The sequence below is a fragment of the Anser brachyrhynchus genome, assembly GCF_964034855.1.
Source record: "Anser brachyrhynchus genome assembly, chromosome: 6".
In the NCBI taxonomy this organism is placed as follows: domain Eukaryota; kingdom Metazoa; phylum Chordata; class Aves; order Anseriformes; family Anatidae; genus Anser; species Anser brachyrhynchus.
Window position 1 is genome coordinate 8,335,011 of NC_137700.1, and position 24,514 is coordinate 8,359,524.

At 39.6% G+C, this 24,514-nt stretch overlaps 1 protein-coding gene across 3 annotated transcripts in view; it reads left to right on the forward strand.

Annotated features, from left to right (window-relative positions):
• ADK (adenosine kinase) overlaps positions 1 to 14,343 on the forward strand; it is a 293,154-nt gene extending 278,811 nt beyond the window's left edge. For 2 of the 3 annotated variants that reach the window (XM_080598116.1, XM_080598115.1), the window contains exon 11: positions 13,162 to 14,343. In XM_080598116.1, coding sequence (XP_080454242.1) covers positions 13,162 to 13,286 — 125 coding nt within the window. In that variant the 3' untranslated portion in view covers positions 13,287 to 14,343. Of the gene's footprint in view, positions 1 to 2,650; positions 9,793 to 13,161 lie in introns of those variants that run through there. The other variant, XM_080598117.1, reaches the window with a different exon arrangement.
• Positions 14,344 to 24,514: the final 10,171 nt, after the last annotated feature.

Sequence of the window (24,514 nt, forward strand, 5' to 3'; positions counted from 1 at the left end):
AAGGTGTAAAATCAATGCTTTTTTTCAGGTTCTGTCAATAGAAATATATTGACTTTGTAATCTACTATGATTTAGTTATATACTGTATGAAAAGTACTGAAGTATGGAGTGTAACCACAAATCATTTTCAAGTAGTGTAATGACACAGTGACAGAATGATCACAGTAAGCATATATTACTTATCACCATGCTATAAAGATATTATACCATTCTCAAGGAAAAAAAAATCCTTAGATATAAGGAGCTCTTCATTAAGCATTATACAGTGCCAAAGACAAGCTGATAGCGATTTGCCTCTGTTGGTACCAAAGCTGAGTCAACAGCTCAAACCACCTGTCAATTTAAAAATCCCATTGACAGTTTTCATATACAGAGGAATTTCATAAGGCTGTTATCTGTAGTTTGAAAGCCACACTGAGAAATTTTTTGGTGCACATGCTTACAGAAGAAGCAGTTCTCTCTCTTTCTCTTGTGAAACCTAGCGTAAATCTTATGAGGTGGCCAAATTCTGTCTCAGTTATCAGAGAGCTGCTCTGATAGAAGACAGGGACAGCAACAAAAGAGGACTTGTTTCCTTTCATAAGTGTTTTTGAGCAAGTGTGCCTCGTTGCATCCTCATCTTCTCTTTAGAGACTTGAGGGTTTAGTGGAGATATTTTCCTCCTTTTGTTTATGTTTCTATTGCCAAACTGACTAAACTAAGTCATTCCCTCAGCTTTAATATAGAGGTTAATCCTAAACAGTATTTTTTCTATCTTAATTTAAATGCCTCTACAAATTAGATAAAGACCTTGGACTCCTCAGAGCTTGCCTAAAGGACATCACATTGTTCAAATTTTAGTCTGGTTTTGTAAGCCAAATGCAAATGATTTTCTATAGAGTGACATCCAGCTTTGATTTCAGAGTTAAGTAATACGTGGTATATTTCTACATTATTGAAATGTTAAAATATTACCCTTAATGTGAAACATTCTTCAATGATATTATATAAATACATACATACATCTGTGAAAACACGGTACAAGAAATATGAAGATAGGCTTGCAGAGAATCCACAGTGCACAGAATAATTGCTCTTCATTATTCCTCTACTATCAAGTTTGATTCAAGAAACCTTGTTTAAAAAAAAAAAAAAAAAAGAGGTCTGGTTCTGTTTTCAAGGCACTTTAGTAAACTTTGAAGAACTTTAGTATAACTTTGAAACACCTTCACTGAATGCAGTGGATTTGAACAAGTATAACATCGATAAAAATGGAACAAATTAAATCTGCTCTTGTGTTTCTTCTGCTGTTGCTCTGCAGAATCTATCATTTATGGAAGGAATCCAAGAATCTTTAAATTAAAAAATCATCTAGATGGCCAGAGGCTGGAGCAAGTGACCTCCTTAATTTGTATAAGGTTTTTGTATTTGTTTAAGATACCTTGGGAAGTTGTCATCATTTTTAATCACATTTGATAGAGAGAAATACAGTGGATAAAATATCACTGCTGTGAAGTACTGCCTTCTGATAACTCCAGAACCCTGAGAGGAAATTTTATTTGCCAGCTGGGAGTGAGGGGTACTTTTTTGTTGTTGTTGTTTTTTTTAATAGCAATTAGATATATACATATATGTTATTTGTTATGGCTTATTTCTGCTGTAAAATTTATCTTCATGAGCAAAGAGAAGAGGGGATACTACTTTTTGTCTTTTCTTTGAAGTAAAGATAAACGTTTTAACAAAAATCAGCACACTTAGTCTTCATTTATACAACATGGGTGGCTAATTGCTTCTGAGCAATCCTGTTATTACCGAGATCATGGCTGATGAGATATGAAGCTTTGAAATAAAAATACCTTGTTAATGTCATCCGCATTTTGACTGACAGCCCATTTTGCCCGTCTTTAATACTTCTGTTTTATAAACAGCGTACATGAGTATAATAGCTGAGCTGCAGATAGGGCATCAATCTTGGCTTGCTAGAGGAGAACTTGTCAACATGTTCATGACTTACCGCCCATGTGTTCTGGTGGAATCCTTAATTCTCTCAGATAAATATCACATCTAAAGCTAGTCTATTAGATGGTCACGTTATCTCTGTAACTGATCTTCTACAAACTAGAAAATTACCAGATTATACTTTCCTGGCTGACTTTGCTCAGTCTCAGCTAGAGGCACACTGTTATTCTGATCAATATTGTAGCCAGTCACTAGTCATTTCAACATTGATACAGGCACAATTTAGATGTTTACCACAGTTTGAATTGCAACTACTTGAACAAAACCATAAAAACTGGTATCACTCAGAAAAACAGTGTATTCCAGTTTTCTGTTTAATTCCATACTTAATTTATTTGCCAATCCCATTCAAAATTATTTCTTTGGAAGTAATATACTCTTCTGTGTTGGTATTACATGTAAAACTTGTACAAATTTTGTCCCAGTGTAATGTACATTTTTTTTAATTGCTACCATTATGTAGGTTTCTAACTGTTCATTTTAATAAGTTTATTGCATATTTATTTTTATCAAAACATAGTAACCTAAATATGGTAATTCTCATTTTCACCTATACAATATAAGGACAATCCAGAAAAATACATAGAATTACTGTAAAGCAAAATATTAGTATATTTGCTGTCTTTTTTTTTTTTTTTTCAATCATATGTAGGAGAGAGCCCTTTGAAATGACCATGGAGTGGAATTAAAAAGCCTCAGAAGTTTCTAATTAGACTGAAGCAGGACCTGATCCTTCTAGCTGTCGTGTCTCTTCGCTTGTCAGTGACATCAGCAGTGCTAAGGGAGCCAGAGTGTGCAGCAAGAGGATTAATATTTTGGGTCTTAAATGCCTAGTTTACCTCACCATAAAATCAGAGACATTCTGGATAGGCTTTGTGAGAAACAAGCATTGAATAGGCTGTGTACATTTTAAAAATAAGCCTACTGTGTTAAAAATAGATTTTCAAAACCAATTATAAAGTTCCAATTTTTGCTGTAATAGCTATGGGACAATTACAAATTGACTTAACGCCTCAAAGCAAATCATCACCATTTAAAATATTTTGTCATGCCTACTACCCCTATCCTCATAACATTTCATTTTATGTTAATGTGTCATGTGTTAGAAAATCATGTAATGATAAAGCAAATGTTCATGTGGAAGGTTAGAAGTGACTTTAATGAGTTATTATTACCTTGCTCTCAGACTGTTGATAATATTTTTGTGTTATTTTAATGTATTCTGAGTAGAGACAGAGGCACTAGTCAGATTGGATCATCAAGAATATTCCCCTGGGAATCAGGGCAGGATGCAGTCCCCTAAGAAATGATGTGTCAGATTAAGCTGATGCTGTATTCACAGGAAATACAACACACAATGAAATACAAAAATACACTGAAATATGTTATCTATTTCACGTCTAATATGAATTGGTTTGGTGCCACAGAGACTGACACTGATCATAAAGGCACTTCTCAGGATGTGGTATTGGTTAGTGTGTATGCTCACTCACTCGCAAGTTGCTCTATTATTTAATGAGATAGTAACTTCTCCCATAATTTCTTCACTTCCCCTGCACTGAAATGGGCTCATACTTGAGGTGGGAACATGGCAAGGTTGCAATAAAAAGGAAAGAAAATTAAAAAGCATGATCCCAATTGAAAGCAGCAGTAGTAGCAGTGCTTGTAGGTTTAACGCTGATCTCCTATACCTAAGTGACATTACTGTTATTGGTGATCAGCATCAATCCAGGACCATAACAGATATTTAAAGAGGCAATATATACTATATTAGTAATTATAATATACTGTATAGTGATATTCTATAAACTAGGAGCAGTAGGAATACAATGCTGTGCGAGGCTATTTCGGCCCACAAAACTCAAGCTATTCATAGGCTGTCTAGCTACCACGTGATTCCTACTGCATTGGCTGTTGCTTTTTGATTCTCTTTGCATACGGCTGGCTCAACTGTGTAGAAGTATACCTGCAAATAAAACCTTACTGTTGTATGGTTGCTCTGCAAACACAACTTCAAATTTCCTAGCTTTTGTGTATGTGAATCTCAACTGTGAAGTTACATTCATGTAGCCATTTTTGTACTTATGACAGAAGCATTATGCTCTCAAACAGCGTTAAAAATTGAATAGTGGTTATTACATACTATTCCATTTTGTTATGCTTAGGATTTCATTACCTCTATATGAAATTAGTGAAATTCTCTTCCTCCTATCCCAAGCAGTAGGTGTAGGAATCTGCACCATTTAATGTCAATACTAAGAATCTGTTTTGAGGCTCAGAAATTGTCCTGAGATACTTAACAAAAAAAACAAGAACAAAAAAGTTTATTTCATTCTGCTGTCTCAAAAATGGCTATGGAGAATTTTAATTTTTGAAGAACACTTCTATGAAACTTTCTAGGAGAAGTTTCTAGGGGAAAAAAAAAAAAGAGAGAGAGAGAAATATCAGCCAAGAAAGTAGGTGGGTTTTGTTGTTTTGTTTTGTTTCCAGATAGAGACAGATGTTTCCAATGAAAATACCTGTGTTAAGATTTGGCATACACAGTGTCTTGATCATTCCTTGTAAGCTTGGAGGGTTTTATATTATTTTGCTTTTGTTTTATCAAATCTTTTCCCCTGGTCCTGGCTGTTGGAGACAAGCCGAACACCACTAGATTCTGATCCAAAAAGGAATTTTCCCAAGGTTCATCCTGTGGACTTAAAAATGAAGACTAGGACCATCAGAAGTTACAATTTTGTTATACCAGTTTCTTCCATCATGTCTTTCTTGGAGCATATTGTAAATTGACATGATTCTGTTCCTGGACAATGAGATGCACTGGGGAGTTCTAATAGACTCACGTCTATGTAACACAGATTATAAGTAGAGTCCACAGAGGATGAGTAATGTGGAAAGTGTCACCGTATAAAACACTTAAACTTTTCTTCCAGTGTTGGGCTGTTCTTCCTTAAAGAATGGACAGCACTCAGTGAAGGCATAGGCCGAGAAGTTGAAGTCAAAAGGAAAACTCCCATCAGTCTCAGTGGGCTCCAAATTGGGACGTAAGTTTTCTCCATCCATTGCACAGCCTTCAGGACCAAAGTGCTGTAGAGCTACAGACACCATTTTTGCTTGCACAGAGACATCAAAGAAACAACAAATTTTCCTCAGAGAGAGTCTCCAGTGGGCCCAAGCATCTATATAGGCCCTGGGAAGTATGATTACGCCTTACTCTACGAGCTGCAATGAGCTGGCCCAAAAGGTCCAGACAGTGGTAATCATATAAGCAATGCAATAAAAATATTCAGCTTTGAGTAATTGACTCCTAATGGAATAACAGGGATATAGTGGAGTTTTATTTCATTTTTTTATTGTTACATTTTTGCAGGAATCTTTTGTTAACTTTTTCCACATGTAATGCTTTAAAGCATTAGGGGTTGAGCTCTTTTTTGCTTTGTGTATTCAACACCTCCTCTCTATTCCAGGAAATGGCTGCTAAAGTGATATGAAAACACTCCTTGCACTTACTCACAGTCTTCCAGTAAATCCAAAGTTGCATTATTTGCATGTGTCCATAAATGACTGTATAAGCTCAGACTGAGGCAGATGCAGGCATGCACCCATGTGAATGATCCTTACAGGAATTCAGTGCATTCAGGAGGTGTTTGTAAATATAAAGAAAACAAGAAGGATAGAGGCAGCAATAACAATACTAGCTGCTTTTCCTGAAAACATGCTTGTTTCAGTATTCATGTTGGTGACTAGAAAATAAGAAGTTTGTGTAAGAAGGTGGTACACAGACAGTAAAGTGCATCCCCCATTTAGCATGTGACCGTTTTATAAATAGAGTAGATACAGACTTCCGAAACATTTTATTTATGATCTCATGGTTTTGTCATTCTCTGGAAGTAAAAATATTGACATTTAAAAGGCTGTTTGTTCCAGCTTTCTGATCTCCTGCAGTTTATTTTTATAACAACCTTATTGATGAGCCTCTTACTCAGCTCTCTAGGTTTAACTGAGTTGAGTCGATTTGTTACCACAGCTTCAAGTAGCTGTTACAGAACAAGTGAGACATCCTAATAAAGCTGTAAACGTGTTTACTCAAACATGGTATTGATTTTACTTGAAGAGGGAGAAGCTAGTGCTTAGCATGGTGTCAGGGAGGATGAATTTAACTGCAGTTTTTCATTGTCATCTGTCCTGGTTGTGAAACACTAAGTGAAGCCACAAGAGGATAATTAGAATTGCCAGAAATTTAGCCCCTAAAATCAGTTAACCACTTGGGATTTTTGTAGTTTAATTAGTTTTTATTAAAACTTTCCTCCAGTGATGTAGTTAGGAAGGCTTTTCGAATGTTCTTTTCAGTGACAGTGAGATTTCAAGGTTGCCACTCGTTAGATATACATCTTAAATGACTGTGTTTCTGAAAGGGTTGGTAACCTTTCTTCTCTCACTTGTAATTAGCCTGGCACTACAGTTCGGTAGAAGCACAGAGCCATCTCATTTAAAAAGAGAGGAAAAGACACTTGTTTACTGTGTGCACTTGATTGTACCTATATACATTTGAAGTTAATAGCATAAATATGCATATGTAGAATAATTGTTACACTATATTGAGAGAGAAGGAACTTAGGCGTGTGAAGATTGAAAGAAGTATCATGTATTGGAAGATGCTTACATTTAATTTGTCTTATATACCATAAGTCTAATGTGTCAGACCACAGTGCCAAAATACATGAAAACTGAAGCCAAATCCCACCCTTAATCAAAAATGTTTCCATTTAGAATAGCCAACATTCAGTTTGATAGCAATGGGCAGGGCCTCTGGCTTACCACAGTTCTTGGCTGTAATATCCACCATCTGCCACAAAATCAAAAAAAAAAAAAAAAAGAAAAAAAGAGAAACCTCAGCATGTTGATATACAGTCGTTCAGTGACTATATTGCCAAATCATCTGATGCCTGCATCTTTTACAAAATCTAGGCTGGCTGGCTGGCTCTTGGCACCACCATTGCTAACCACCTGATTACAGCTGACCAGACTCAGGATACCACAACATTAACCCACTCCAACAGCACTAAAAGGCATAATAAAAAATAAAAAACACCTCACTTGTATCAGCTACAAGACTTTAAATTACCAGAGTAATGTTTCTTGAAAACTGTATCTTCGCACACTGCTGGCCTCAAAAGCTAGTGGGATCACTTAAAAATAGACCACTCAGGCAACTGTGATAAATGCTGTACACAAACAAGAGTGTAAAAAGGTGCTTGCGGCTGTCCGCTGTGGTGGAATAACACCAGCTTAAAAAGGCAGTTCACAGATTACTCTGCAGAAACTTTAAATACAAGAAAGGGGAGACAGCTCAGTTGTCTGTGAACCGTTTTGTGGCTGGGACAATTCTGCTGACAAATGGCCTGGCTAACACGGATTGTGTTAGGTGCTTCAGGGCTCACCTGGAAGAGAAGGATTATCTGGGAACATCACATAGCAAAAATGTTTTGAGGGGCTCTAACAACTTGTAATTGTTTATAATTAATGCATTTGATAGTTGCTTTTTTTCCTGATTTTCTCTCTTGCATTTAAAAAAAATATATTAATATTTCCTTGGGCGTTTTTTGAAGATTGGAAGTGTGAGAGAGACTGCAGAAAGACGAGTAGTGGGCGAGCTGGGTGTCAGAGGCTATAAATGGATTTCTAGCCAACATCAGTGATTATAAGTCATTAAAATTAATTGTCAAGTGTACAGTTTGAAATGAAATATTTGACTTCAATATAAGCTGTTTTTAAGTGTTGTTAAGCCATTACTGAGGCAGACCAGAACTGTTTCAAAATCACAGCTATTGGACTCCTACATTCCTCTCCAACTGCACTAGCGCTAGGCATTCATTCTAACTACCACTGATAATCTGGAAACAAAACTTTCAGAGAAATCACATTTCAGTGAAATTGCTTCCGAAATGTCTACTTTGCTGGCCACAAATAAATGAAATTGCTTCTCCATTAATGATTTTAAAGTGCTACTCAGCTCCTAAAAATAACGAAGTAAAGACAACGCCTTTTGTGTCAGTCAGAGGACTGTCTTGCTATGTCTTTTCAGAGTGGTATTGACATTAATGAAGAGACTTGAGCTGGTTTCAGTGAGGCCTTGATTTGGGTGTGGATTTTGAGGCTCAAGCACCACTTCTGGCACTTGGCTTAAGGAACCGTTAATTTGTTGGTGAGCACAAAAGGGAAGAAAACAACTTGACTTTTTTGTCCCCCATTCTGTTTGCGGGCCTAACAATTGTAAACATTGTCTTTGAGTATATGTAATACGGAAGAGGGAGATAAAAATTAACTCTCAATTATTTCAGGCATTCCTTTTAGAGCAGTGATTTCAGAGATGCTTTTCTCTACTGAGCAGAAAAGAAATAATTATGGGCCAAAAATAGCTATTGGTGTCTTATTCCCAGATGACAGAAGTGATTGTGTGAATACATTTTCTTTTGGGGTTTTATAGCATGGTAAGGTTTATAGCAGCTTTTGAAGCAAAGTTTCTTTGCTTTCTAAGAAGTCGCTGAGTACATGGGCTAGCTGGATACTGTTCCAAAGAAGTTCTTAGTAAGTATAGATAGAAGGTGGTTACTTGGCCACATGATTGTGGGAGACAAAAGGCATCCCAGTCTACTCTGAACACCTACTGAGATGGCCAACTGGGTATCCTGCAACTGCCATTTCTCTTATTCCATAAACAATAAACATTTTGGATGTCAGGGCAAGAGGCAGATGAGTAGGAAATTCCTAAGTTTCATTCTTTTCTTTGTGTTCTAGTGTGAAGAGTGCAGTATGTATTGCATGTAATACCATGCACAACCTCAGCAGTGTAGAAATGCTAGTGCAGAACAGCTGCAACTAGAAGATAGTGGGCAATAGTGCCTAAAAGTTGTTTCGGTAAAATATTTGAAATGAAGCTGTCTTGTATAGCCAAATACAGTACTACTTTTTGCACTCCATTCCAGTGATAGCCAGAAACTAGTTCAGGGCATGACATAGGTTAAAATAGTTGCTGATCTACTTTAGTATGTGTTGGGATAATCTAGTTCTGTGAGCCCAGACCCATGATACAAGATCAATCCTGCCCTTTCTGCCTGTGAAACTGTAAGAGTGTGGAGTAAGTCCATGGCAATGTTCACTTCTCTTTCTGCATGGCCAATCATAGCACCTTAAAAAGATTACAGCCTTTAGCTGCTTTGTGTCTTCCCTCCACCATCCTGCTTGCTGGTAGAGCTGTTTGAGTATTTACCTATGCCACTTCAGTTTAAATTAATCACATTAACAAAGACCTACTATTGACCAGTCCACTGTTAAAGCTAATCTGACTCATTTTGACAAGACAGTCAGGTTACACAAACAGCAAAGAAGGATGGTGAAAAACAGATGGGGCAGTAACTTCCTCATCTGGAACCAGAAGATCTGAATCCATGCCTCCTTGAGAGTGTGACTCAGGGGGTTTGCATCACAGTACCTTATACACTGGAGGAGGCAAGCTTTAAACTGCATTCTGACCATGTTGCTTTTTACTGCATTAACTAAAAAGAACATTCTGCAGCTGAAGCAGCCAACCCGATAGAGCTCTTTGTTTCTCTGCTCAAACAGCAGTGCTTTCTGGTGTTCCCTCGGGGTCTCCTTTGCCAACTGCCTAGTCTTAGAATGTGATGTAGTTCTGTGTTTGTGGTATGTGTGTTTGTATTGTCATTCAATGCGATATTGTGTCAGATACTGCTATTTCTATTTCATCTATGAAACACATACCTTTTAAGGGAAACTCAACAGACAAGAGAATGGTTTGAGGGCAAACTCTCCTCTACAGTTTCTACATATCTCATATATGACAGCTGCACTTAATGTCATTTCTTCACTGCTCTAATATCAGAGATCTCTCATTTCTATCTGCAATTAGAACAGGATTTTTTTCACCTGATTCTGCTTTCGCTTAGATCAGAATAAATAAGAAGTAGCTGCACTGAAGACAAAAAATATATACTAGCTTGAGACTACTGTGAGCTTGGGAGGTGGTGACAGTCTCAGTCTATTTGCTGTTGAAAAGTAATTCATGTTTTATGGTCCTTTGCTCCTTGCTATTTCCTCATCTTCATATATATTCGATGCCTTGATCATAAACATAGAGGACAGTTGTTCTTTCTTGTATAAACCGCTCTCTGAACTCATGCTCAGCACAAAACCTAGCTGAGTGTTTGCCTTTGGAGGTCTGCCCAGTGCATCTTCTATACTCACTGAGTCAGAAACGGACTGTCTTAACAGCCTCATTTTACATACGGTTACAACTTGCTCTGAAGTTTTAACCACCCAGAAGCACACTGACAAGCTCCTGCCTCCCAGGCAGTGTAAATGTAATGATTGACATTCTCTACGCATCCAAGAAAGTTTCCTCTAAGAATGCATGTTAATTTAATAGAGAGCAGACCATTTTCATCTTGTTATTCAGAAATGGCCTGATTTCTGCCAGGCATGCTGTTTGAATTTCTCAACTGTTACCCAGCTATTACAGCTGGACCATCCTGCCACAGTTGTGTTGTCTGTCATCCGCTGACTGCCATCAGTGATAGCACTCACAGCACAATTTCTTCCTATTTCAGATTCTCATCTTTGTATACTGAAAACTCCTGTCTTCTCCACTTGTGTTTATGGACTTAACATTTGCTGGTGAAGCATTCATTTTTTCCCAGCTAATGTCAGTCAATATCTGTGAAATTCCAGCTTGTATGTAGTTCAGGTTTCTCTAGAAAAGTATTGATGTCAGAAACATACAAATTTAAAACACCTGTTTTCTATGCTCCCCTCCATTCCAATGAAAAGCATTTGATTTATAGATTTAGTAGTTTCAAGTAAAGCCCCAAACTCTTTTCCCATTCGGTGCAGTTTAAAGAAAATCAGTTATCAGCTTGGCTTTTTACCATCAGTCATGACTGAGAAGCCAAGAGAGAGCTTGGTAATCCGTGAAAACAGGGTCTGTTGCTCACCAGTATTATCCTTGGTTAATCTGTGACATTATTTTTCATGTACCTGGTTTTTGATCTTCAGTGAACCAATATTATTGCACAGAATAAGATATTTTTGCCATCTTCTAAAACTATACTCTGTTTCACGCTGAAGGAAATATTTTGAGAAGGAGCATGGATTGAGTGAGAGCATCATAACTTAACGTGGGATCTTTTTTCCACTAGTAACCAAGCTGAACAGCAAAAGCGTGATATGTCAGAAATTGGTACCAATGAGCTACATAGTTTCAAGGCTAGATTTGTACTGTGAAGGCCCAAGACCTGTCAGAGCATGACATGGAAACTTGAAATGGTGGATGAAAGCTTTAGAACACTTTAAAAAAAAACATATTTCAGCTTACTAGAATTCAGATTTTCTTGGGTAAGTCTCACTTTCCCTCTGCGATTGGATGGGGAAGGGAGATACATGTGAAAGACATTAAAAACAGGATAAAAGTGAATAAAGTATTACCTCTAGAATGACAGAGTGGAGTTTTAAATTATAAGAAACTAAGTTTACTTTTCACATCTTGAAAACCTCTTCTAAATTTAAAAAAACATATTTCACCTCTGCCATAAGTTCTGACATGCTTTCGATGACAAAAGTTTCAGCCAAGATAAAATGTTTCAGAGATGAGACTCAGTCCATAAAATTTCTGGTACCACTTGTACTTAACTTTTCCAAGTACCTATGAATAATCTCCTTTTTAGGAGTCCATTTGCTTATATTAATTTAAAGATGTACTCTGGTTTTCAAAACACTCAGCTTCCAGAAATTTCTGGTTTTCTAAACCATGAGTGCTAGAGGTTTTGTTAGTTAAAACAGTCAAGCAAGTGCCCTGACTGGGAGAGGTGCTTGGTTCTCTGTACGGTTTGCTGTTGGTCTGGGTATCTGAGCATGGGGATGGGTGCCCACTGTTTTGCAAGTCTTAGGTTAAATTTCCCGTAGTCAAGGACAACAGATGTCATCTAACTTTCCTTATCAGGTAAAAAGTTCTCACTTTATCTTCTCTATGAAAGTCTGTAACTGTGAATATTGGTAACATTCGTTTGCTATGTGCCTTCCCCTCTTTTGAGAAAAGCCTGCACAGTGACAGTTGTGTGGGGCTGTGGCTGTAGCCAGCAGGGACAGAAGGAGCTCTCTTCTGTAGGGAAAACTGCTGTGTTTTCTTTAAATATATATTTGAGGCATTTGAGGTATTTGAGGAATCAGGATTCTCTCTGGAAAAGAGCAAGGATACTGGTAAATCCTTTTGAAATCACTAGTAAACATCAGTCTTGGTAATCTTTGATTTACTTGTTGAGAGCAGCTCTGAGAAGGACCTGGGGCTGCTGGTTGACAAGAAGCTTGTCATGAGCCAGCAACGTGTGCTCACAGCCCAGAAAGCCAGCCACATCCTGGGCTGCATCAAAAGCAGCGTGGACAGCAGGACAAGGGAAGGGATTCTGCCCCTCTACTCTGCTCTCGTGAGGCCCCACCTAGAGGCCTGCATTTAGTCCTGGGGCCTCCAGCACAAGAAGAATATGGACATATTAGAACAAGTCCGGAGGAGGGCCACAAAGACGATCGGAGGGCTGGAGCACCCCTCCTATAAGGCAGGCTGAGAGAGCTGGAGTTGTTTAGCCTGGAGAAGAGAAGGCTCTGGGTAGACCTCATTGTGGTCTTCCAGTGCCTAAAGGGGCCTACAGGAAAGCTGGGAGGGACTCCTTGTCAGGGGGTGTGGTGGTAGGGCAAGGAGTAATGGTTTTAAACTAAAAAAGGGTAGATTTAGAATAGATGTTAGGAGGAAATTCTTTGCTATGAGGGTGGTGAGGCACAGGAACAGGTTGCCCAGAGAAGCTGTGGATGCCCCATCCCTGGAAGTGTTCAAGACCAGGTTGGATGGGGCTTTGGGCAGCCTGGTCTAGTGGGAGGTGTCCCTGCCCATGGCAGGGGGGTTGGAACCAGATGGTCTTTAAGGTCCCTTCCAACCCAAACCATTCTATGATTCTGCTTGAAGCTACCAACTGAAGACTTCAGGTAAAAATGACAGCAGCAGCACCCTAACTCAGCGAGTCACCTAAGCACTGTGACAAACTGATGCACTCAAAAGATAACCATTTTTCTTCCTTCTCTCTCTCTCTCCTGCTTTGTTCCTAGGCTTTCTCTCACAGCTTGTCTACGACCGGCCAGTGACCGAGTGCATCCGAGCTGGACATTACGCAGCCAGCGTAATTATCAAGCGCTCAGGTTGCACCTTCCCAGAGAAGCCAGACTTCCACTGATACTGGTGAATTGGAGGGATCAACAGTAACTCCCGTGTCACCGTGGGATCGCTGCCTAATTTTTCCTCCTTCCCTTCCCTCACCTTTCCAATTACCTGCATCAACGCTTCTGTACTTCTGTTCATTTTATTCTAAACAAAATATGTATTTCTATGGTGTGTTTCTTTCCGTACCACTACCATGTCTCACTAGTCTTAACTTTTGGAAACAGTGCTAAGTGAAGCTTTTTCTCCCATTCATCTGGAAAAAAATGTTCTCTTGACACAGATTAAAAGAAAGTCCCACGTAAATGACACTGCTGATTAACACCAGTAAAATACTTCTATTGAATTATCTAGTTTTATCTAGCTGTGACCAAATCCTACACAACATACTTGAAATCAACAAACCTGACTTTGTGTGTAACGTAATGTTGTAAACCAGGAATAGTTCTTTCTGTATAGTGGAGTCACAGTAGTGTTAAGACCAATTTTGACTATCCCAAGATTTTCCTTAACTGTTTGAGTGTAGAAGATCTGGCCATCACATCCAGCCCAGCTTCCATGAAAGTGAATAGCTATTTTGTCAGTAATTTAAGGAACGTGATCCAAAGCTGGTGCCGTGCATTCAGTGTTCTTACACTGATGCCAGTAACTTTGGGTCTGGCACTAACATGAGAGCAGGTCCTGGTCACCATACCGTAACTTCATGTTGGGCTGTCAGGTGAGCTAACAGCTAGGTACGTTCAGTGATTTCAGGACAGAGGCATGAGCTGCTGATGAACATAAACATAAAGCTAGATCCTATCTCCTCAATGTGAGCTTTCTGGAGGCTGTATTTAATTAAGGTACACATAGTGAAAATGAGGTACAGAAATATTTATGCAGGATATATTGACAGGATACGCCAAACAGAATCTCTGAAACGCACATTTTTAAACTTTTAATTTACTTTGGATAATTAAGCAATATGGTGGATTTTGTTTGTATTTACAGTATTCAAAGAGGTGATCTGATACTGCATTCATTACTTTGCTATGTAATTTGATACCGATAAATAAAAAATTGTCGTACAGTAATTATTGGTTTTGTATTGTTATGTATCCGGCATTCCTCCAAGTATCGTACTGAATCAGAAGCAGGAAAAGGGCTCTTAACCCACAGTACATGTTAGATCTCTGCATTTGATCCATGACTTTCCGTGTCCAGGTGGATGTTCAAGAGAGAGCTCAGCAGTAAGGAAGGAAGGAAGGAACATCAGTGTTGTGTTTATATACCACAGGGAAGATGAAAAATTAATGGCTAGGGTTCATCAAAGAACGGTAAGTCCACACAGTCAGGCTTCACATTTTACTGTAAAGCATAGAACAAGGGACACATAGAGATCTTTTGCTGTTATTACACTGTTGGTGCACTGCATGGGGAGAAATCACGGCTGTGGCCCTGATTCCCTTCTTTCTTTGGCCCAGTACCTGGTTTGATACATAGGAGAAGGTCTTCTTAGAGACACCTGGTGGGATTCCTGCAAGTATATCAATATGTATATGGGACCATGGAACCCCATCATCACAAGTGCAGATCGCTGCACTGTAAGTATGGACTGTTCCTCAAGGACTCAGGCTCACAGTTTCTAGGTGAAAAGCGTTGTGTGCACAGGCCTTGTCTATCCGTGGAGCTACTCATGAACAGCTTTGTGCAAACAAGACTTGGCTGGTTTTTCCGCAGTACTACTCTCAAAGAACTTTGGGCTTTGCGCTTCTCACATTCTATCATAGGAGAGAGAGAGAAATATACTGAAGTGAAAATGTACGAGCAAATGAAGCTGAAAGAGACTACAGTACGTGGTCTTCAGCCTTTATGGGTTGATCAGAATAATGTTATTTTTTACATCTCACAGTTAATTTTTAATTCTTTAAATTGATATATCCATGCAATATATTTTAATCAAGAAAAGCTGAGAGGCGGAGGAAGGATGTGTTGCAGTCTCTGCTTTTAATGTGTGGTCACATAGGCCACACCATACTTACTGCATGAATTTGGCTGTCAGCAAGGAAAGACCAATGATCTAGTGGTTAAATCTGCTGTTCCTTTGCTCTGTATCAGTGACACATTTCACTCCTTTTGTAAAAACTTTACCTATATCCTGGACAGATAATTATGTCTCATTTAAAGTAGAATTTAAATATGTAAATGCTCTCTGCTATAACAATGGAACTAAAAGACAACATAACTAGTTAAAAGGAAGGGAGTGTATGTAAAGGAAGGGAGTCGTAACATAGGGTTTTTTTCTTTCTTTATCTAGGCCATTTCTTGTTTTCAATTCAGGATGCAAGAGAGCCAAGTCAGAAGTTCTGTTCTGAGCTTTTCCACTGACATGCTTGGTGAGCTTGGGCTCCCGACATTTGGCTCCGAATGTCAGCTACAGAGCATAGTTTGAAGGCAGTTGGAGCAGCTGAGGAATAAACTACTACCCAATTCATGGAAGGGCATCAGAGTCTGGCCTGCTGTATTTAACCATTCATTATTTCTCCAATATCTGTCAATGGATATTCTTGAATGATATATGGATACTTAGAAATGTATTGCCAAATCATGCTAAATAACTTGAACCTGTGCTGTCAAATTGCCTGGTGATTTCATTGAGAATTCTTTTCAGGATCTATACCCCCTCTCCTGCTTCTCACCGATGAAGGTTTTTTTTGTGCATATAATGGATAACGTTGTCATCCTTAATCTTCTCTCTCACATCTATTTTTTCACTTTTGTCCTCTACCAACTTCTTCCACACAGGGGCACGTTAGAAAACTGGACTTCCTGAAAAACATATCATTGAAAGAATTGTCTGCAAGTGACACATCCCATTGTCTCTAATCCCAGATGGGAAAACTGAAGTGAGCCTGTCACTGAGCTTGAGCCATCACTCAAACCCAAAGTTCTGAGCTGGGATACTTCCAGAAAAAACAGTAATGGAAATCCACCTCCGCTAGCTGCTGGCCAAAATGTGTTACACTCACTAAGATAAAACTTCTATTTTGATGGAAATAAGAGTGTGTCTCCTATGCATCATGCATTTTAGGGTTGATTTCATACCATATGAAGTGTATTGCAATGCTGCTGAAACCAACAGGCAAGGAAATCGGACAGTTGTTCACAAAGCCACATGCTAAAGAGCTGAGAAGAGTAAGATCTGGGAATCAGGAAATAAAGGTTATGTTTCCATTTCTCCAAGTGATTTACTTTGTTGTTATGGGCAGATCGCTTCCCTCTCTGAATCTGTTTCCCTCTGTAAAGATGATGTTAGGCTCAATAAGGTGGTAAACTCAAAAGATGAAGCTGGTAGGAATTTGAGTATAGCAGTATGAGCCACATCTCAGCCTGTACTCACTGCTGATCTTTTAGTTTTCCCTTTTGTATATGAACTAAGTTAAAACTGTTTACCATTAAAATAGTGATAGCTGTTACTACTTGTTTGAGGGTTAAGACAAGGAAGGAAAAGATGAAAAAAGGTAAGGAAAAAAGCTTTACTGTAAAATGTGCTACATGAAAATGACAATAGAAATGCACAGTGTTTTAAGATGACAAGTCTGGGAACAATCTTTAATTTAAAGGGTCTTATCCAGAGTTTTCATAAAGAAATGTTAATTAAAAGTGTGATGACATGTTTGGGATTTAAAGGAAATCATTCTGCGAAGGATTTATAGCAATCACAGCTCCAGAGCATTAGGATTACAGATCCTTGTGCTGTTCCTTTTCAGTGATCATGTGATTGGCCTGTTGTTAAATATAGCTTCCATTTAGTGAATTGAGACAGGCATGGGAAAGGTAGGGATAGTTTCCCTCTAACCAGCGGGATTTCAGAGGTGTTGGAGATTATACATTTCATTAGTTTTTACATAAGATCAAAGGGACAGAGGAAGTCTTAATTTGGGTACCAACTGCTACTGCCTGAAAGTCTTACAGATTAATGAAAAGTGAACATGTGCAGCGCTAACTGCTTGTATTAGAGCATGAGCCTATTGTTTTATATCTCACTAACTCATTGTTCTCTTCCTGGAGATAATTCTCACACTTAAGACCTTCTGAGATAGTTCTGTCTATTGTGAATATTTCAGCAACCAACTGGCTCAGAGGTTATTGCCTAAGCATCTTTCCCTTGGTCTAATCCCCTGCAAGGGTTTTTCTGAGCAGTGTTGTTAATCTAAAATGACTGCTAACTGACTCCTGTGTCAAATATTATTCATTATGTGCTTTAAATGCTTCCTGCAGAGGCCAAAATAAATTTTGCTTTTTAAAAGCGGACCACAAGGAGTGCCTATATAGGATACTTCCAAAAAGATTAGACTAAAAATAGCAGTTAAGATGCTGAGGACACACACACACACACACATGCACATGCCACTGTACTCTAAACAAAGCTTCACAATTTAACCAGGGACATAAAAAAACGTACAAACCTGTTACCAAAACCTATTTTCACGTAGATATGTCTATAACCTATTCCTGTGGGAAAGAGCATACACCTGTGCAGGGCAGGAGAAATACCTTTATAGAGCAATTGAATAACCTACATTATTAGAAAATGAAGGCCAAATAAACAGATATATAAAAAGCAATAATTCTTTTGTGTCTTTTTTTTTCCCCAGGTGTCACTGGTGTTGGCATAAAGGGAGAGCCTTTTTTTTTGTGTCAGTGCCACTGACAGGCCTTGCATGCGTAATGACAGTGTGGGAAGAGAGACAGACAGATAGATTTGAATAGCAATAAGGTGGGTTTTCTTCCAGTGTGAAAAGAGCACGGGATTCATGTGTACTGAGATGAAGTATAGCCTTGCTGCACAGTGCAAATATTTAATGCTCTTCTAACTATCCCCTGGTTATTGGAGTGTGACAGTTAATAGCCATCAGCTGCCAAACCCAGTGAACAGTTTGGGTCCCTAAAAAGAAAATGAAAAGTTAAAAAATGAAGCCAAGTCAGACTAGAAACCTGCAAATCATAAATGTGCTATAGCTTAGCAGGCAGATCATCTCCAAAGTTCAGAGCAATGTCGACCTGAGCTGCTTCTCAAATGAGAGAAGGACCGAGTTCATCTGTCTTCTGGTCTGAGCTTTGCCATGTACTTGCAAGCAAGCGTTGGCTGGGCTTCCTGCTTTCCAAGGCCCTGTTACTCCCCAGTGATGTTTTTTAATGAGACTGAATAAAGTCTGGAATGAAGAAAAGCAAAGCATTAGCATTATTCTGGATCAAATATCTCAAGTCAGTGGTGCAGCATAAATGCATAGAAAAATTGAAGAGTTCCTGAATGGAGTATGAGAGAAATCCTGTGCTTGGAAGTCCTCCTTAGCTATGGTGCCATGGAAATGTTAACACTGGTGTAAAATATTACCCTTAAAGAAGTATTACTGTGGAATCATAACAGCATATGGGAGTATTTCAAAGAACAGATTCAGCTTGAAAACTACCCATCGTTCTACATATTTTTCTTAGTAATGCTAGAAGTAACACTTCACTGTGCTTAAAAATTGCTCTGTTTTGAATGTCTCTCTTTTTTGGGTCCTTGGGAATATACAATTTTCCTCTGCCCCTACATATTTGCTGGCAGTTCTCATCACGTGACTGGAAGTGCCAAACGTAGGTGATCAGACATTCTTGCTCTCCAGGCTTCCTCCAGAGGAGAGGTTGGAACAGGGTGCTGAAGCACACCCACAGGCACCTCTTCGATGCGGGGAGGAGGCAGGAAGGCTGTAAGGCTGTTAGCCATCTAAAGCAGGAGCCTTTCCCCTAGTTTGCCTCTCCCCCAGTTTGTGTGCAGTTTTCACAGAAATGGAGGAGGAGGGAAAAGAAACAGCAAATAGGCAAATATATAAAGCAGCGAAATCTATAACCATCAGAAAAATGACTCAGGAGTAAATTACTCCCATCTCAGTTTCTTAAAATTACTTGGGTTGCAAGTTAATGATGACTCTCTCCTATTCATATTAATACTGGTGATATTGCAACAAATCCCATTGCTCACCTGCTGATTGGGTGGCACATCCTTTAAACTACACAACCTTTTGTTTCCAGTGGATTGATCTTGCCCCTGAAGTATTGCCCCACAAACACACTTCCTGTCCCCAGCTAATTTCAAAAAAAAAAAAAAAAAAAAGTAGGTTTCTTAAGGGGTGGAAGAGTTACCAAGATTTTCCCCAAAATTAGATTGCCATCATTTCTGTGGATCAGCAAAGTATAAATGAAATTCTTGATCCCACTTTGGATACATTTTCAGGGTTACCATCTATTGGTGGAACTATTAATGGTATTCAAGTAACTAACAGTATTTCATAGACTCATGGAATCATAGAAAATCCCAAGTTGAAAGGATCAGCGAGTCCAGCTTGTGGCTCCACACAGCACAACCCCAAAATCAAACCATGCATCTGAGAGCGTTGTCCAAATGCTTTCTGACCTCCAGCAGGATTAGTACCATGACCCCGGGAATCCTGTTCAATTTCTAGGGTTCTTCCATAAATCTCTCACATGGATAGATGTATTTTAGGCTAGACTGTCCTAAAGCATAGCCAGCTACTCTGGCTGTCTTGCAAGGTAAGGACAAAAGAGTTTTCTATTCATCTCCCAAGGTCAGTACGATAACAAACACATTTTATATCTGACAGTGTACTGGGTCTGGCTGGGATGTTAACTTTCCCTGCAGCAGCCCATACAGTGCTGTGCACTTGTAGCTAAAACAACAGTGGTATCACACAGGTGTTGTGTCTGCTGCTGAGTAGTGCTGGCACAGCATCAGGACTCTCTAACCCTCCTAAGAGTTGGGCAAAAACATGAGAAAAGAAACATCACCAGGGCAGCTGACCTAAACCAACCAAAGGGATATTCCATACCATATGATGTCACACTCAGCAATAAAAAGTGGAAAAAGAAAGAAAGGGGGGGGGGGGGGGGGGTGAGCTCTCATTGTGAAAATATCTGTCCTCCTCCCGAACACCGGCTACGTGCGTTGAGGCCCTGCTCCAAGGACGTGGTCAAGCATCGCTCATTTGTGGGAAGTAGAGAGTAATTTCTTTCCTCTGCACTTCCACATAGCCTTTACTTGTTTTGTTTAGTTTTCCCTTTCCCCCTCCCTTTTCCCCTTTCCCTTTTTTTTTTCCCTTTAGTTAAATTGTTAATTGTTTAGTTAAATTGTTTAGTTAAATTGTTTAATTAATAATAATCTTTTCTTAATAACTATTTATTTTTTCCTTTAATTAAATCATCCTTATCTCAACCCATGAGTTGTTCTTTCCTTTACTTCTTCCCCTCCTCATCAAAGGAGGGGGAGTGAGAGAGCGGTTGTGGTGTTCAGCTGCCTAGCACAGTAAAACCACCACAGATAGCGAAAAGCAGTCATCAGTGCAACATTTGCATTGTGTAAGTGGCCACAGATTTCAAAAAATGAACACCCTGGATTTAGGAAAGGTTGTGCCCAGATACATAGTGAGTTGTATGTATTATGAATACACACATGATACATTTAATTGCCTACAATTAGCAGTAAAACAGCCTCTTGAGGCTTGATGTTTGTTATGCACCACAGTGTTTCAGGACAATGCAAATTCACTTGCAAGAAACAAAATTTTTAGCACATAACCTAGCAAGTTGAGCTTGGGAAAGGAAGAAACTAATTTGGAAAGACTTGTCATAGTACGTTTACCATAGAAATCTATGCCAGCTCAGAAGTTAACCCTTCTACCCCCCAAGGAGCAGCAGCTTAAACTGGGCCATAGAAGGAGTCTCACAGAGGAGGAAGATATTTGTGTTTCTCTGAGGCTCAGAGTTCTGCAGTGAAAAGACCCCTCACATCTTGTTGTCTCAAAGAAAAAAAGATAAATTGCTGTGTGCCTGGGTATTAACTTGCACAGTATCAGCTGCAGATTTGCAGTTTGCGTTGACAGGCAGAAGTACTGTATCATTCCAATCATTTTTTATATGACATATCTGCACACCTCTGCCTGACACAGTGTTTTCTTGTCCCTCTCGGTCCTGCCTGTAAAGTCACAAGTAGCGCATTTTATTTATCCCAACCTTGTAACTTTTCCCTAATGTCCTCATTTTTCTGAAACAGGAAGTTGGGCAGTGATGAGGAGGACATTGCTCCTGTACTTCTAATCATACATTCTAAGACAATTAGTTTCGCTCAAGACACTCTCACTCTGCACTAAGCTGACGATGGAATTAAAGAACTTGATAAAAAGGCTAGTGAGATTTTTAATGATGCACTGTTACCTATGCCCATGTTTCATGCTGTAGGGAGCTATCAACTGTGTTGAACCAGCAGACAGCCCTACCAAAGGACTAGCCTCTTTCATTGGTTTTGATTCTTGTTCTTTAATTTTCCTTAGACACATCCTGCCCACATGCTAGGCCATTCTGATGCTGGGATACTGAATGGGATCTCAATGCAGGGCATTTTACATTGCAGCTCCATATTGCATCAGATAAACTTGAGTAGTATACAGAGCAGCAAGGATCATAAGGTTTACTTCCCCTCCAAATACTACTGGCAAAAAAGAAACAGACACAAATATGTGTTGCACAGATCTCTTGCCTCCCTATTCTGTTCATTTAGCTCAACTTAATGATTATTTTTGGCTACCTCTTCCCTTCCAAACCATAGCTGTGAATATTCATCTTTAAAAGTAAAGAATCATAGAAATGGGCCTTCATACAGGACTCTTGCCGGCTGCCACTCCTGCTGACAAAAAAGATTGCAAGAAGAAAGTATTTGAATAAAGGACAAACGTCACATATGCTGTGTGCTATGGAGGACAAATGCTGAATACAAAATATGTTTAATTGCTGAGTTAATTATCTCACTAAAGTCTAAATGTTGTTTTTCAGCACTCCTCCCCCCCTCCCTCAGTTGTTTACTTTTATCAGTTAGAAAATAAAAAAAATCAATGTCATGAAAAACATAATTATATTCCTACTAATCTGGAGTGTTTTCTCATTTGAGTACTGCAGTGTGATGCGTTTTATCACTTTTCATCAGATTATAGCAGTGGAAATTGCCAGCTAAAAGCTATGGCTCTAGAGCAGAAAAGGGGAAGAAGAAAACCCACCCCAGAGCCATATGCCTTGCCAATCAAATCTTGTTCCTAATGACAAAGCTTCTGTGATTTCCTTTCTGACAATACATGAATAGCTAGTGAATAATTGGTTCAACAGGAGCGTCATTAAAGTCCAAGAGAGAAAACAGGATCTTTCATGTGAATAATTTGGAATGATTGGTAAAGATGAGGCATTATTATAGGATTGCCTTCTGCTCCACAGTCAGATATACACAGCCTCTTCCTTGCTGAAGTGTGAAAACATTTTGTAAATAGTTCTAGCTACTTCCAAGTGGTGGGTGATCTTGCTACTTAGTGAGATGGCTTTTTGGTTGCTACTGTTTCTGCATTAAATGCATCCATTCTTTACACAAATAGTAAGAAAATGAGCTTTGTCTAAGAAGCCCCACTGAGGGCACATCCCGCCACTCCCATTTTAACAGGTTTTGGTGTAATCTCCACCACTCCTCCACCACTGTGGTGCAAAGGGTGGTGGCAGTGACCCACAGAAACCCAGACCCTGTGGATATGTGCCCTGGGCTGGGGGCTGACACCCTACAAAGACAGCCCAATTTTTTAATTTCAGATCAGGGCTCCTTCTTCAGTGACTGGAGCCTGGGCCTGCTGGGCCCAGTGTTTCTGGCTAGGGCCAACTCACCTCCTGGCCTTGCTTGGGATTTCATGTGGCCCTAACATGCCACTTGGGATCCTGAACTCTACATGTACCTCAGATGTTAACAAACAACCCTTTTCTGGAAGAAGAACCAGCTAGTTTCCTTACTCTGCAGTAACAGATGCTTCACCTCACGCGACAAACCACTCAGTGCCTCTGCCAGCCCTGCAGTCTGACTGGACTAGCAGCTGGCAGCTAGACTGCCCTAGGGGGGTGACTGCGGAGCATGGACTCACTGTGGGGAAACTCAGCAGTAGCAGGGCGGCCATCTTCTTCTCCATTCCCCAGAGGATAATGAAGCCTTCTCTGGTGTGTCCCAAGGGATGCAGCAGGTTATGGTAGGACCCTGTGTGAAGGCAGGTCTCGGGGCAAGCATACAGGATGAACCTTTGGTGAGAGTGACCATCCATGTGCAGTGGACACACACAGGCCCTCCTTCTCCAGCCTCTGCTTGTCTGACAGGAGCCAAAGGTCAGGGAATTGATTTTTTCCACCCAGTGTTCCCACTGTAGCTCAGCAGAGTTGTGCCAATGCATGAAGACATACACTACCTGCCAAAATTTGGTTAATTCCTGCCAAATTAATGATCATAATAAATAACTACAATATTGAATACAATCCTGCTCCTCCAGGCAGTGGATAAAGCAGCTTTCCCTAGTCAGAGGCTGTGGCCTGATATCAAGTGGCTGCTAAACAGCTGGCTCAGAGCTGCGAAGGAGGCTATGTGTACCCAAGGCCATTCCTTGCAGGGTGGTTTACGGAGGGAGAAGCAAATTTCCATTGCTATGAGGGCTCATTTGTACAGACAACAGTTAACCAGAGTTATGCCTTTACTGTGGTGAGGTTTCTCACCCCTATGTGTGCTTGAAATGCGGAGCACCACACTATGCCTGCAACACTGAGTTTCGCTGGAGGGTCTAAAACCTTGGCAGACCTTCCTGTGCAGTTTCTGTGCTTACAGACAATGGCCTTGTTCATTTTCATGTCCTTAGAGACTACTTTTTAAACCATTTAGCCAGTCTCTTTCTCTTTTCAGAGGTCTTCAGGTGGCTAGTCAGCACAGCATGCTTTGCTGGTTTTAAATAGCCATATCTGAGAGATGAGAACTAGTAGAAACAACATAGATATACAAAAAATGTCAACAAATTCATAGCATGCATCAACAATGAGCAGGATTCCAGTGAACAGTCCTGCCGTTCATTACCAAAAAGAAAATATTTGTCATCGCTCTTCCCCAGAAAGTTTTTAAAATGGCAGCTGCTACCTGAGCTGGTATTTGGGTTGCTGAACAAGTGAGCATCATTGCAAGGAAATAAACACAGAGGCAGGTGTGCAACCATGCTCATTTGCTGCTTTTTGAGGGCAGGAGAAGGGTGATGTAATTAGCAGACACATGTTTAAATTTTTAATTAAGAGTTTTAATGGATTATTCACTGCCTACCAGAACACACATGCTCTTACTTTCTCACCCTCCTGGGCTGAGTTCCTAAGGAA